The following is a 14,004-nucleotide window of genomic DNA, read 5'->3' on the forward strand; positions in this document are numbered from 1 at the left end:
AGAAAAATGAAGTGGGGGTGGGAGGGTTGGATTCATGGTCCATGAGCTGGGGTCAAATTTCAGAAAGACTATTCCTTCCCTCATGAAACAACTTTACTAGGTTTGAACCACTATTAAGAGGCTTATGTTTGAAGCCTTGTGAATAAGTATTATCTGATTATCAATGACAAGGAAGACAAAGAGATAGGAATATAAGTTTCTGCTAACTCTGCGTTCTAGAACATGAATGCTAGCCATATGTGGGGCTATTCTTCTATTTATCTCAGCAATTTGTGGCAAAGACCTGGGTAGATGCTTTAATTAAGAGGCAACGCTTCTTTAAAAAAATAATAATAATTCCATTCCCTTCATAGTAAACTCCTTTCTAATTTACATTTTTTAAAGTATTTCAAAAGAGAGATTGAGGTTCAAAGTGGCAACTTAAGATCATAACAGAGAGAGAAACAAGGCCTGCTTTCAGGGTGTGCAGGATAACAGAGCACATTCCAAGCTGACGGCAAGAGAGGACTCAAGTTACAGAACAGCTCAGCCTTCCAAAAGCTTTGACAAAAATAGAACAGAATGACTAATAAAGATAGAAGGCCACGCAGGAAGCGATACTCACAGATGGAAGCCTTTCAACAAGTCAAAGCAACTGGTGCTCATGTGTATTACACAGTCCCTAGGCTCAAGGCTATGGTTTTCCTTTCAAGCTTTCCCTAAACAAACTGCTCACTTGCTTAGGTCCCATCCCTAGCATAAACCTGGCAGCCTCCCTTTCTGTAATCCCTGACAGAAAACCTGTGTGGATGGCAGAGCTGTTCCAAACCACTCTCTGATCACCCACTTTGTAATAAGGTTGACTGTTTTTTGTGACATAAAATGATGTTAATATAATCGGCTACTATCATCTAATAGTTCTTCATCTGTCATCAGATGGCTGTACCCACTGGGATAAAATGGGGCACTCAACACAGGGTATGAACGAGAATCCAAATACCTCTACCAAGAACAGAGGTGACAAGTACCTTGGTGCTCTGTCGTGTGTCTTCGAAAAGTTCCACCTTGAAGGGTGTGCCATTAAGGGAAACAGTAGGAGACGACTCTGAGTCATGGAGTTCGGACAAGGTCAAAGCACTGAGCTGTTCCTCTAGGGACAGGACAAGGCCTTCGCTCTTCAGATCTGTAGGATCCAGAGCCTGAGCACAACACAGAAAGTGACAGGAGCAATTGGGCAGTGGAAGCAGCATGCATTATTACTTGCTGATGAGGCTCTGATTGTTCCACACTTCACAGAGCAAAACGCCTTGTAATTTATCTTCAATAATTTCTCAGAGAAACCCTCCTTAAAGTGTGTATTTGCAAGTTTTTTTCAACCAATTAAAGAAATACAAAATGATGAAATTTTTTAAAGACTTGGACAAATAATATGATCATTCTCTCTATCTCGGCTACCATAAAACAGTTAATTAAGCAGCTGATGATCAAAACACATTACAACAGCTTCTGAAATTAATGCTATGTGCCTCTTAATTTTGGATGTGCCTCTATTCAATGTGAAGACAGTTTTTCAATTTGTATAACTACTTGAGTTTTCATATCTAGACCCAAAAGCCTTATTCCTAAACTCCAATAACTAAATTAACCTTATGACATTCTAAAATACTGAAGCATTCATGAATTTTCTTTTAAAACAAAATGTGATTTCCCATTCTCAAAGTCTCTAAAGCAAACAAACAATAATAGTGTGCCTTCTCAATACCACAGGAATCATCAAGATTAATATATACTATCATTTAAAGCAAAATAAACAAGCCCCTCTTCTCGGCCCCACCAAAACATAAAACAAAACAAAACCCCCAAAACACCATTTCCATTGATTCAGCCAACTAGATCTCAGCTGTAGAAGACAGAAATCGTGACACCATGCTAAGGCCTTTTCTTACCGACTTCAGTAAAGAAAGATGGCAGCAACACTGACGGAGCCTCAGCAACTGGGACAGTATGTGGACGGTACTGGATCTCTGTGAGTCTGCTGCCATGGTCTGCCCAGGCCCACTGGACCCAAACTCCTGGGCCACTTCCAAGAGAGAAGACAAACCCCAGGAAATAGTACAGGATTTAAAACAGAGAAATCTGGGGAAGGATTGGGAACTGGTTGGATCTGAGATTCAGTAATATCATTATATCTCACTTTTATGAAGCCAAATGAAATACTGGTTTTCTATATAGACAAACATGTATTTTAACAAAGCAGATTAAAAAAGCAATTATAAGAAGTTTAGACCACCAGATCTTATGTTTTCAGGTCAGTATACTTTACCCTGGTTTCAGGTTCTTAGCTAAAGTCTACTCTTTCAGACCTAGGATTCACACCCTCTCATGATATTTACTTATGAGTAAATGAGTCCCCCAGCTTACCTCTGATGAATGGATTATTAGAGCTTCTTCCAGATTGGTTATCTCTACTTTCATCTCTTTTCAGATAGGACTGCAGAGCAGATCTGCCTCAGATCCAAAAAGAAAATGCACAAATAATGGTCACTAATACTGAGCAGGCTTACAATGGTCACTGCTTAACTGTGCTTGCAAGTGGACCTTGGCAAATTATAGAAGTGGACTTGATAAATGATGCCAAGCTCATAGCAAGCACTAGCCAAAAGTATTTCAAAAGAAATGATTATTAAAAAAATTAACTTTTTTAAAGTCAGCTAAAAATATAAAGTATAAATAGAGAAAAAACATATTTACATTGAAAATGAGAAGTATTAAGTGGAAGAGAACAATCTAGATTTCAGGGAAAGATAAGACTTTTAGTAAATGTACAAAAAACAAATAACATGAAGGATAGTAAAGCAGTTTTGTTTCTTTTAAAGTTCCAGGGAGATGATGGGTTAAAGGGCAAAGGGAAATAACTTTCCAATACAGCCCCAAGTGAAACAGACAGATCCAGTTTTCAGTGACCATATCCCATGATTCCTATGCAAGGAAGCCAATGAAAACAAGGTTCAAAATTTTGCTTTCAATGTGCGTGTGAGACAAAGATGAGCCAAGGAGAGAAGGAGGAACAAAAGGGAAGAAAAAAGGAATACAGATATCCAACATATCAATAACACCAATAAATTCAGTTTAGGGAAAGCTGACCCTCTACTGACTCCCAAGCAAAGACAAGAATAAAACAATGCATGTGAGAAAGTGCTTCTTCACTGCACAAACCTTGATCTTGCAAAAAAGACATTATAAACCAGCTTTTCATCTTCAGAAAGCTTCAAACGGTGCAGCTGAAATTTACGCTGAGGCAGCCTCACCTGGAAGAATAAAAGAAAATGTAAGTTGGGGTAAAGCTATATGAATTAACTAAATGCTACAAAGCAAATTCCCCAGGTGGATACTGGAAATCTAGCCGACCCCTAGGAAGCATTTCCTATTCTTCTGTAAAAATAAAGGAGTGTACAACAGGACTGCTGGAACATGAGGCACAAGATGCAACCCCAGGCCTCCTCAGAGAAAAAAGGGAGACTAGAGGCTCCTGAAGCACAGCAGATGGCTGTTCAACCCCCTCAGGGATATAGTCATCCTCCTTCCCTGGCTCCCCCAGGGACAGGTGGAAATTTGATTACCAAGGGTTTGCCAGTGGAGTCCAGTTGGTCCTTTGTTCTCCTCAGCAGAAGGCTCTTGGTTAAAATACTTAACCGTTCTCCTCCTTTCTTTGAACCATTATCAACCTGACTTTTCCACAGGGTGAATTCATCAAATGGAGAACAGCGGAGAAATCTTTTTTGTGGAGGAAGGACACAGAACAGGGAAGAAAGCAGTAAAGGTTCAAAGTAAAATCAAGGTGAAAACAAATCAGATTTTTTGTTACATCTGTCATCCAATCATTTTTTGAGTAAATTTCACAGCATATCTCTGCTAGACAAATCAAAAGGACCTAAATTAATAATGAAAACCACATTATAAAAATGAGTTTCTCCATTACTAATATCTGTATTATCACACCAGGATATATAACCAATAGGTAGAATTTATTCTAGCAAAGAAATTCCATATCCTCTTATGGGCTGACTTGAACAAAAGAAAGTATTTTAAATCATCATTCTTAAAAAAATAAAAAATAAATAAAAAAATAAAATAAATCATCATTCTTTTCTATTGGCCTCCAGTAAGTTGTAGTCCAGAGTCCAGTACATGTTTTAAAGTAGAAATAGCCCAAAATATTCAGGGGACTAAAGAAAGATGACTTTTGCTTCCTTTATGTCAATCTCTCCTATATTTTTGCATATAGAAGAACTGAATGTAATCAAAGTCTTGTATCAGTCAATTCATTGACATTTTCTCATAAATATTAATTATTTTGCCCTTTAAAGACTTATAGGCTTGCCATCTGCTACATGAGATAATCTGACACACATCAGGGTTTTTATAGTGAGACATGAAATAATGCTGAAGGGTTACAGACAGGGTTCACAGTTACATGACCCCAAGGTTACTCACTTTAGCAGTGAATACATATCCAACAGGTTGTTTTGTATAGGGGTTCCAGTGACAGCCCAACGGGCGTGGGCTTGCAGCTTACACACAGCAATGGACGTCTGCACATGGGGATTCTTCACATTATGAGCTTCATCCAATATAATTCGAGCCCAGACTATTTGAAGCAAAGGTGTTGAGCTGCCCTGGAAAGTGAAATCCAGCAACACTATGGGAACCTGAACATGTCCTCAAGGAGATAAGGGGAAATGACCAACCAGTACTGAGGAGACCCAATCTGACACTCTAACTTGCTGAAATCTATTGCAATAAACTGAGTCGAGAAACTAGGAGCAGAATCTCTTAACTGGTTCTAATACATAAGCCACTTGAGAGTCTCAGGCCTTGAGAATAAGATGCCCAAGAGCAAAATGTTTTCTAATTTGAATTTTCATTTATTCTTTCAAGCCACATTTTGGCAATGGTTATGGGCTAAGAGTGTATTAGTTTTTCAGTTTGCAAATTTACTCACTCCATAAAAATATCTGATAATTTAATAAAAATTTACTTAAAGACTATGTTTTAATGTAAGAACCAAAGTCAGACATAAAGGGCAATTCCCACCCTTCATGAGCTCAAAATCTAGCAGGGGAGAAAAACAGACATAACTACAACATGATGTGTAACATGGTGTATATATAGGAAATCAAACTACATAACTCAATGTAAGACAAGGGAAATCTAGCTGCTCTTATCCACTGTTGTCATCCTGGATAAGCTAAAACAGTGCCTGCCAAGTAAAAGATACTCCATATTTGCTGAATAAATGGTATGCCATGATATGAGCAAGCTCAAGGGGCTAGGAGAGACATTCAACCAAATAGTAGGAAGGGAGTGGTCCAAAAAGGATGCTTGAAGGAGCTTAAAAAACAATTAACTTGGGCTGGGGATGTGGCTCAAGCAGTAGCGCGCTCGCCTGGCGTGCGCAGGGTGCTGGGTTCGATCCTCAGCACCACATAAAAAATAAAATAAAGATGTTGTGTCCACCAAAAACTATAAAATAAATATTAAAAAATTTTCTCTCTCTTATAAAAAAAACAACAATTAACTTGGGAAAAGGAGTGGTGACAAAGAATTATATCAAGAGGGAGAGTAAAGGCGTAACTGTGAAGGAGCACATCAGGGACTACACAACTGCATGTCTGGTGTCACAAGGAGGGAGACGGGGTAGAGAGGAGCAGGCACACTGGCAGAGCAAGATGGCAAAGTGCCTGATACATTATGTAAATAGGTTTGGAGTTTATCACCAAAGTGATGGTGAACAACTAAAGAATCTGAGAAGTTCGTTATCTGTAAGAAGTCAGGGTAGTGCCATGAGCTGGTAAAGTGTTCTAGAGAGCTCCTAAACACAGAAATCTGCGAGAATCCTGCCCTAGTAAAAACCAAAAGATAGCTCTTGGGACAGACAATACTATATTTGGGGTGGAGGAGTCTCCACAATAATTATGTGATAAAGCCTCTACATCATGTAACAGATGCCTGAATCTGCCTGAAGACACTTGGGGCTTTTTCATGGTTATCATTTAGTCTCTGGCCTCTCTGAAGCTCTATTATTTGCAATGCCCTTTTCTGGGAGGCAGATGGGAGACAATGAATGAGGGCTTAATACCAAAACACAGGTACTAAAATAACAGTCTGCACACTAAAAATAAAAAGTATCATGAGAGTATACCCCACATACTCTAAGATAAAATAGCAACAAGAGGCTCCTGTATTTGTGGGATTATTACCACCATAAAGCAGTGTAGTTAACTTTAGCTCTAAAAGACAGCTGAATAAATACTGTGCCAAGTATCAACTTTTATCACTAAAGTTGTTATCTAGGACAAGAGAGACAGAATACAGACAGAACTACTCATTTCCACACGGGGAAGAACACTAGAGCACTGCTGCAAATTCCTTAGCTATCTCTGAGGCTGTAAAGACTCCCATTAAATGACTTGTGGCTCCAACTATTTGCCTAGCAACCCAAGCCTCACCTTTACCCTGAGGTTTGCACCTGGAACCTCTCTCTCCTGCTTCACTGTGGGAATCTCCTTGGCCAGAAGGCTATAAGTAGTAATCACGATGTCATACATAGAGAGGCTGCATAGATACAACAAAAAACAAACAGTCAACAATCTCTCTATGGACAAGAGGCAGATCTGATGTCTTTGCATAAATGCCCAGGGCTAGAAGGATAGACAGCAGAATCAATTAACTTATATTCTTAACACACACATAAGCACACACACATACACACAAAATTTTGAAGAGGTAAACTTTACCCAGTTGGTTTTCCTATCTCTAACCTCTGGTCATTTTTAACACTACAGCTAGAACAGCCTACCTTTTCCTATCCAATGAGCCAGAAAGGAAAATCTCATATTAGGGCTGGGATTATGGCTCAGTGGTAGAGCCCTCGCCTAGCACATGCAGGGCACTGGGTTCAATCCTCAGAACCACATAAAAATAAAATAAAGGTAATGTGTCCAAATACAACTAAAAAACTAAATATTTTTTAAAAGTGCATGCTATAACTTTCAGTTGACCTTCCCTATGCTCTTTACATGTAAAGATTCTTATTACAGACATACATCTTATTCCAATGAATATTGTGTACTTGACAGAACAGAAAATAAATACTTCTGATAAAAATTACATGCCTAATTCAGAGAGGCAACAATGCCCATAAGCTGCCTCATCATCATATATAAAGAAGTATAATTGACAATAATTCCAATCAGTCAACTAGCACATTCTGAATAACAAAACAGTTATGCTCAGAGTGCAAATCAAGTGAGATCAAATTTACTTCCAAAGGCAGACAATTTAAGTACTCTGTGCCAAGGAAGACCTGCAGGCCCACCATTGCTGCCACAACACCTCCTGTCTGCTGAAGTGACCAGTCATGAAAGTTGTACTATAACACCAAAGGTCAATAATCTGGCAATATATTCCCCAAAGACTGCCACCCTGTTTTTTAGGAGATTAAAAAAACCCAGTATGAAAGGATAAAGAGAGAGATTACTAATAAGAAAACTTTGATTACAGGAGCATCTTTGATTATAATCTCATCTTTGATTATAGGAACAAGTATTCACCCCAGATCCTCACATTATAATTAGGAAAGAAAAAATTTCCTTTAGAACCCAAAGACAGGGCTGGGGATGTAGTCCAGTGGTAGAGAACTTACTCAGCATGCCAAAAATTCCTAGGAACACACACACACACACACACCCCAAGAGAAACACTAGGACTAACATTACCATCTGGGGTAATCTTTCCTCCTTCCCAAGAATCCCCTTGGGAATTTATAATTAGGCTTAATCAACCTACAATCTTTTTTGTTTTGCTGGGGATTGAACCCAGGGCCTTCCTTGTACATGCTAGGTATGTGCTCTGCCACTGATGTAAGTCCTTCGCACTGAATTTTCTAAACTCTTAAGTCTAAAACTTTTTAGATAGTTTCTATATGAAAAATATAGCCACTAGAAAACACACACACACACAAACATACACACACACACACAGCCTTAGAATTTTTATCAAGTTACTCTACAATACTGGGACAGTTCCATTCACACCTACAAGAAAAGAAAATAAGAATGTGCATTCTTTAGCAACTTAGAGATGTGACATATCCTCATTTACCAGAGAAAGTGGCTGCCACCTAGCTGACAACTCAGGTATCTCAGGCCTCTTACATGGTAGCTTTTGTTGGTGATAGTGACAGGACATGACACAAGAGAACACCATTGTCTCAAGATGTGTCTCTTAGTACAGGGCAAAGACTGTGGTGATAAGAATGAATCGTTTGGGCTGGGGATGTGGCTCAAGTGGTAGTGCGCTCGCCTGGCATGCATGCGGCCCGGGTTCAATCCTCAGCACCACATACAAACAACGATGTTGTGTCCGCCGAAAAAACTAAAAAATAAATATTAAAATTCTCTCTCTCTAAAAAAAAAGAATGAATCATCTGTCTTTGGTCTTCACACATGGTCAGTCCCAAGTCAAGAACCAGGGCAAGCAAGAATGTCAACAGGGCCCTTGGCCAAGGGGCTGGGGGCCCCAAGCCTGCAGCTCTTCTGCACTTACGCTTTCGCAGTCAGATTCCTGTTTGGCCCATGATAGAGATAGACTCTTAGTTTGTTGCAGTTCACACGTTTCTCAACCTCATTTTTCCAATGATGGATGAGGGAAGCGGGACAGACAATTAGTGTTCCATGGGAAGTAAAGTCAGAGGAGTCTTGAGGGGGGGGAAAGAAATCAATACTTAGTTACATTCATTAAATAGCGTTTAACTTCTTTAGGGCATTATCTTTCTCTTGACTGGCTTTTTTCATTCCATCAATATTTTTAACTGTTGATCTTATTTCTACACAGAGCCGAGAGTGGAATAGGAAATGGAAGAGATGGACTTTTTAAGTCAATACACGTAACTATTTATTTTCTCCTATAAAAGTGTCAGACAGAAAAGAGAGGCTCAAAAAGCAGTGCCCTTTCACAGAGTGGCCAGGACTAGAACTCAATCATTTCCTTCTGAGTTGATTCAATACAGGGCAGTGTTATTATTTTTTCTGAAAAGCATAACAACGTACTTCCATGTTAAAAATCTAAGTACAAATTACTATTTCTCAATTAAAACACACATATATAAGTGAAAAAGTCCCCTTTCAAGGTGAGTGAACATCAGTTTGGAATAAGAAAGTGATGGAGTATTGTGCCATCACCCACCTCTCTGTGTGCTGCTCTACACAAGCTGCTGCTCCACGTGGGAGCGAGGGCCCAGCTGTGGGCTCATAAGAGGCTCTGAGGGTAGAGGACCACAGACTTCTGTCTGTCTAACCAACTCAGGACAACTATTTGTGCACATGGCAACTTACATGTGGTTATCTATATATAATATTTTTAAAAATATGAGTGAATTTACTACATTTTAAAAACTAGGCTAAGATAGAAATTGTCTATCATCTGAAAGTTTTCTGGAATTTCAGAAATATGGAAAATGGCTTCTACTATGGAAGCTAAAATGTGAATCTGTGACAGATCTCCCTTAAAAAAACTAATACATTAATTTGGATCTACCCTGGAGTTTAGTAAAATAATAATTACTAGGCTCGAACTAAGTCTTCTAGAGCCTTAACCTTCTCTATAATTTTTTTTCTAATCATAGACAAAAAGCAGATTAAAAGGGAAAAAAATGATCACTTATAATTAGCATAGTCAGCATCAGAAGTGATACCACAGGAAAGCAATGTGATACTGGTTTCCCAGTAGATCAATTCAATATAACCAAAGGTGTCCCTCTGCAGCTTAAGTTTCTCTTCCCAGCTGGTTCATATGACATAAGAAGTGATATCAGGTACTTTAACCTACCATCTTTGGAAAGCCATGTCACAGCTATGTTTTCATCCCTTTTTTGGCTTTTCTCTTGATTCTTCTGGGTTAGTATGAGTGCAATCATTGTCAGGGTTTTTCCTAAGCCCATATCATCCGCTGGAAAATAAACACACAATCCAGATAGTGAATTACTTAGGTAAAGAACCAACACAACTTCAATAGAAGCCACCACAGACATTGACCCTGTTCTCTCTGAAGCCAATGCCATTTTAGTCCCTATTCTTTGCCAACCCCAATGGATTCTTTATCTTCTTTGTTAAAATAAACCTTATCTCTTGTTACTTATTTAGGAAACTAAACCAACAATTAGTTTTTTTTAACAATTAAATCTTAAAATGCAGATCTTATCCAAGTCTCCATGTTACACTGTTACCTAACACTACATCAACTGATAACTATTCCTGTTTGATGTCACTGTCTAGTCTTTTTATCTGTCACCTCCTCCAAAAGCAAAAAAACCCAGCAGAGTCTTCCCACCATCTACTCTACTGGTGCTACCACACTTCTACAGTTCAAGAGTTAACTCTAACTGGGCATGGTGGTGTGCACCTATCGTCACAGCATTCAGGAGACAGAAGCAGGATTATCACTTGAGCCCAAGAGTTTAAGATCAGCCTGGGCCACAGAATGAGACCTCATCTCAAAAAAAAATTAACTCCAAACAGTCCTCCATGGTCTTAATTTATTCATCAAAGAAGGCCATAATTTAATACTTCTGGGGTACTATCATTGTGCCAGTTCCCAGTCATTAAGCTTATCTAATTTACACATAATATTCTATTCTATACTATTTCCTCATCTTATTAGATTAAGACACTGAGGCTCAGTCATCAGGCTGTTATATTCACTCAAAATAATCATCCTCACAGAGCAGAAGCTCAATGTCAGAGCATAGGTTATAATTTGAATTTTGGCTCTACCGCTGTGCAGAAAGAGTCAACATAACAGGTCTGTCTGCTAACTTCTGAGAGGCCTACTTACAAAGTAGGCCCTTGGCTGCTGTCTGGAAACTCAGATTTAGGAAAGCTTCTCACCATTTCAGAACTGATAAGAGTAGATCACTCTACCTAAACCATTTGTACAGACAATATGGCTCAAGCTGAACACATGCTTTCTTTCTGAGAGTATGAAACTTTGGTAACTCACCAGGCTGTAACTGCCTATGTGACCAAAATCCAGGGCACTGAATCTCTAGCAGGTTTCTCTGGCTAGAGCATTTTACATATGTTGTTACAACTACTGGGAAATTAAGTGTGACCCATGTGACTTCACCAGGAGAAGACTGCAGAAGCTTGTGCCTGATTTTCCCTGGATTTTGCCCTATGTGTCTCTTCCTTTTGTTGATTTTGATCTGCATCCTTTACTGTAATAAATCACAGCCATGAGTATGACTATATGCTGTGAGACTTACTAATAAGTCACTAAGCCTGTGTCAGAAGCATCTTATGATGTTTGGCAGCTAGTGCTGGGAACAAAAAAGTTAAAATTAGTTGGTGACCTGGCTGTGGCCACTGCTCCTGGAAATCTGGCCTCCAGCCTGGCAATCCATATCTCCCAGAGATTCTAGGGCTACCACAAAATAAACTCCTCTGCCTAATCAGCTAGAGTCAACCACTACTGCTTATAACTGCACCTCTTTCTATAGCTGTGTACTTTTGAGCAAGTTGCTTAATATTTCTATACTTTAGTTTCTTCATTTATAAAAGGGAATCACAATTACCTGCCTAATAGAGTTGTGGAAGGGATCAAATGAGACAACACATCTAGTGTAATGCCAAAACATTCAATAACTGTTGGCTCTTACCATAAAACCAAACTTACCTAGAATTCCGCCCTGTGGCTTTTGCCTTTCCCGCCATAGTAACCAGGCTAACGCCTGCTTCTGGTGCAGTAGCAGAGGGACCTGCAAAAGTAACAACCAAATGTTAAGCACAAATTCTTAACGAGAAGCTGTATCAGATCCTGTATGCACAGACTGCAACCTTGCTTTTATTTTCTACAAGTGATTCCTTTAATGTTCTAGTTGTCATCTTATAATTGATTCACTTCATCTGTCCTCCCAAGTTTTGGCTGTGGTTTACATCTAATATTCAGCATTTCTAGTCTTTTATTGGTTCACTACAAATAGTAATTCTTTTGCATCCGTGGCACCCACTGAGAGTCCTGATTTGTCTGTTTTTACTGCTTGCAACCAAGACCTCTAGTGGTCATCCTATTTTCACTAATCCTTCTCTTGACTTTTCTGATTAGCTCTTAAATTTGACTCTCCTCTTTAACTAACATTCCATCATTGCTAGTCATAAATTCCAACGGCCCTTTAACTGGACACTTTTTCCTACTCCAGTCTATCTTATAAGCCGTGATAAAATTAATGTTCTTTAAACATTTCTGCTCAAAATTCTACAGCAATTCCATAATGTATTTTGATTTTCTCTAATCAAATTCCTTCACCAAAGGCCACAGCAAGGAGTCTCCCTTCTCAGAACATCACCTGCTCCTCCCAGCTCAGGTACTAATGACTCCTGATCGTTTATTGATACCAATCTCTGTATTTATCCTCTACCCACCTATCTCTCTAATTGTCTAATTTCAATGTTTTGTTTTTATTCACTCTGCTATCTAAAGACTTATTGCTTCTTCAAGGCAAAGTAGGCAACAGATAATTACTGCTCTAGAGTGACATTTCCTTTATTTTTAATATCTTTTGTACTTTGTGTATTATGTACATCACATTAAAACGCACACTTCATCACTGCCTTACAGTCACTTTCTAATTGTTTTATATATGTTGCATGTGCACTTAAACTCCTATTGGTTTACTGAAAATAGCAATTCTTTTCATCCTTGTGGCACCTACCAAAATTCAAAAAGTGGATATTTTACTGCTACAAAAATGTATTACTTCGTGACTTAAAAACACCTGTATACCTAGTGACTTGGGAGTATGAGGTAGAAGTTCGGAAGTTCAAGCACAGACCGGGCAATTTAATAAGACTCTGGCTCAAAATAAAAAGAAAAAGGGCTGAGGATGTAGCTTAGTAGTAGAGTACACCTGCGTCCAATTTCTAAAAAGGGTGGGGGGAAGAGGTTTGGTTTCTGCTCTTTTCACTATTCAAGCATAAAAGGAGAAAATATTACAAGGAAAGTCACTAAAGCATCTATTTTGTAGAAAAGGTACATGAAGAGAGGACTCTGTATGGCAGCATCACAGTGGTCTCTCTCTTCAGAGGGACTGGGAGACTGTTAAGAGATACTCTGTACCACAAGTCTTCACAGCTCACCTTCAAGCCGGCTGGATCTTCTGCCACTGCTGTCTCACCAGGACATGACTCCAGTGATCGATGCAGCCTATCAATGGCTTCACTTGTGATTTTCCATACTGAATAAAGGTGATCTTGGTTCCTAGGATCTGCATGCAAGAAGGCGTTATCTAAAAGATGTCACAAGTACTATGCTCTGGCTAAGGCTACAAAGCCACAAGTGAATATTTGCAGGTAAAAGATCTGTATTGACTAAAAATTCTTGCCTCCAATTCACCTGGTCTCACAGGTTTCTCTATCCCCATTGTTTGTTTTTTTAAACCAAATAAACAATATTCTTAACAGTATAAAATAATAAAAAGTGTAACAAAAAATAAGTTAACTCATAGTTTTTATTATTATTATTTGTGTGTGGGTGTGTGTGTTTTGCTAGGGATCTTTGCCAGAGCCTCACACGTACTAGGGAAGTACTCTACCACTGAGCTATACCCCCAGCCCAATATATAATTTTTTTTGAGAGAGAGAGAGGAGGGGGAAAAGAGAGAGAGAGAGAGAGAATTTTTTAATATTTGTTTTTCAGTTTTCGATAGACATAGGATCTTTATTTTATTTTTATGTGGTGCTGAAGATTGAACCCAGTGCCCCGAGCATGCCAGGCGAGCGTGTTACCGCTTGAGCCACATCCCCAGCCCAATATATAATATTTTTGATACTTTATTTTTCATCCTAGAAAAAGTGGCAGAGAAAAAGGTAACACCATCCAATATTTTAGGAAGAAAAAATACCTGGATGTGAAGAAAAATCGTGACAGAAAAGACCAGGCTAGAAATCAGCCATTGACATTTGAGTAGTC

The 14,004-nt window shown here is 38.9% G+C and overlaps 1 protein-coding gene across 1 annotated transcript in view; it reads right to left on the bottom strand.

Annotated features, from left to right (window-relative positions):
• The window catches only part of Ttf2 (transcription termination factor 2), a 39,523-nt gene that overhangs the window by 10,808 nt on the left and 14,711 nt on the right, over nt 1-14,004 (bottom strand). Inside the window, exons 8-18 of the mRNA XM_076862829.1 lie at nt 13,173-13,300; nt 11,713-11,794; nt 9,868-9,987; nt 8,587-8,737; nt 6,489-6,594; nt 4,474-4,655; nt 3,600-3,753; nt 3,196-3,287; nt 2,401-2,483; nt 1,926-2,059; nt 1,008-1,178 (exon numbers count right to left, since the gene is read on the bottom strand). Coding sequence (XP_076718944.1) covers nt 1,008-1,178; nt 1,926-2,059; nt 2,401-2,483; nt 3,196-3,287; nt 3,600-3,753; nt 4,474-4,655; nt 6,489-6,594; nt 8,587-8,737; nt 9,868-9,987; nt 11,713-11,794; nt 13,173-13,300 — 1,403 coding nt within the window. The remainder of the gene's footprint in view (nt 1-1,007; nt 1,179-1,925; nt 2,060-2,400; nt 2,484-3,195; nt 3,288-3,599; nt 3,754-4,473; nt 4,656-6,488; nt 6,595-8,586; nt 8,738-9,867; nt 9,988-11,712; nt 11,795-13,172; nt 13,301-14,004) is intronic.

Source organism: Callospermophilus lateralis, chromosome 7 (assembly GCF_048772815.1).
Source record: "Callospermophilus lateralis isolate mCalLat2 chromosome 7, mCalLat2.hap1, whole genome shotgun sequence".
Taxonomy (NCBI): Eukaryota; Metazoa; Chordata; class Mammalia; order Rodentia; family Sciuridae; genus Callospermophilus; species Callospermophilus lateralis.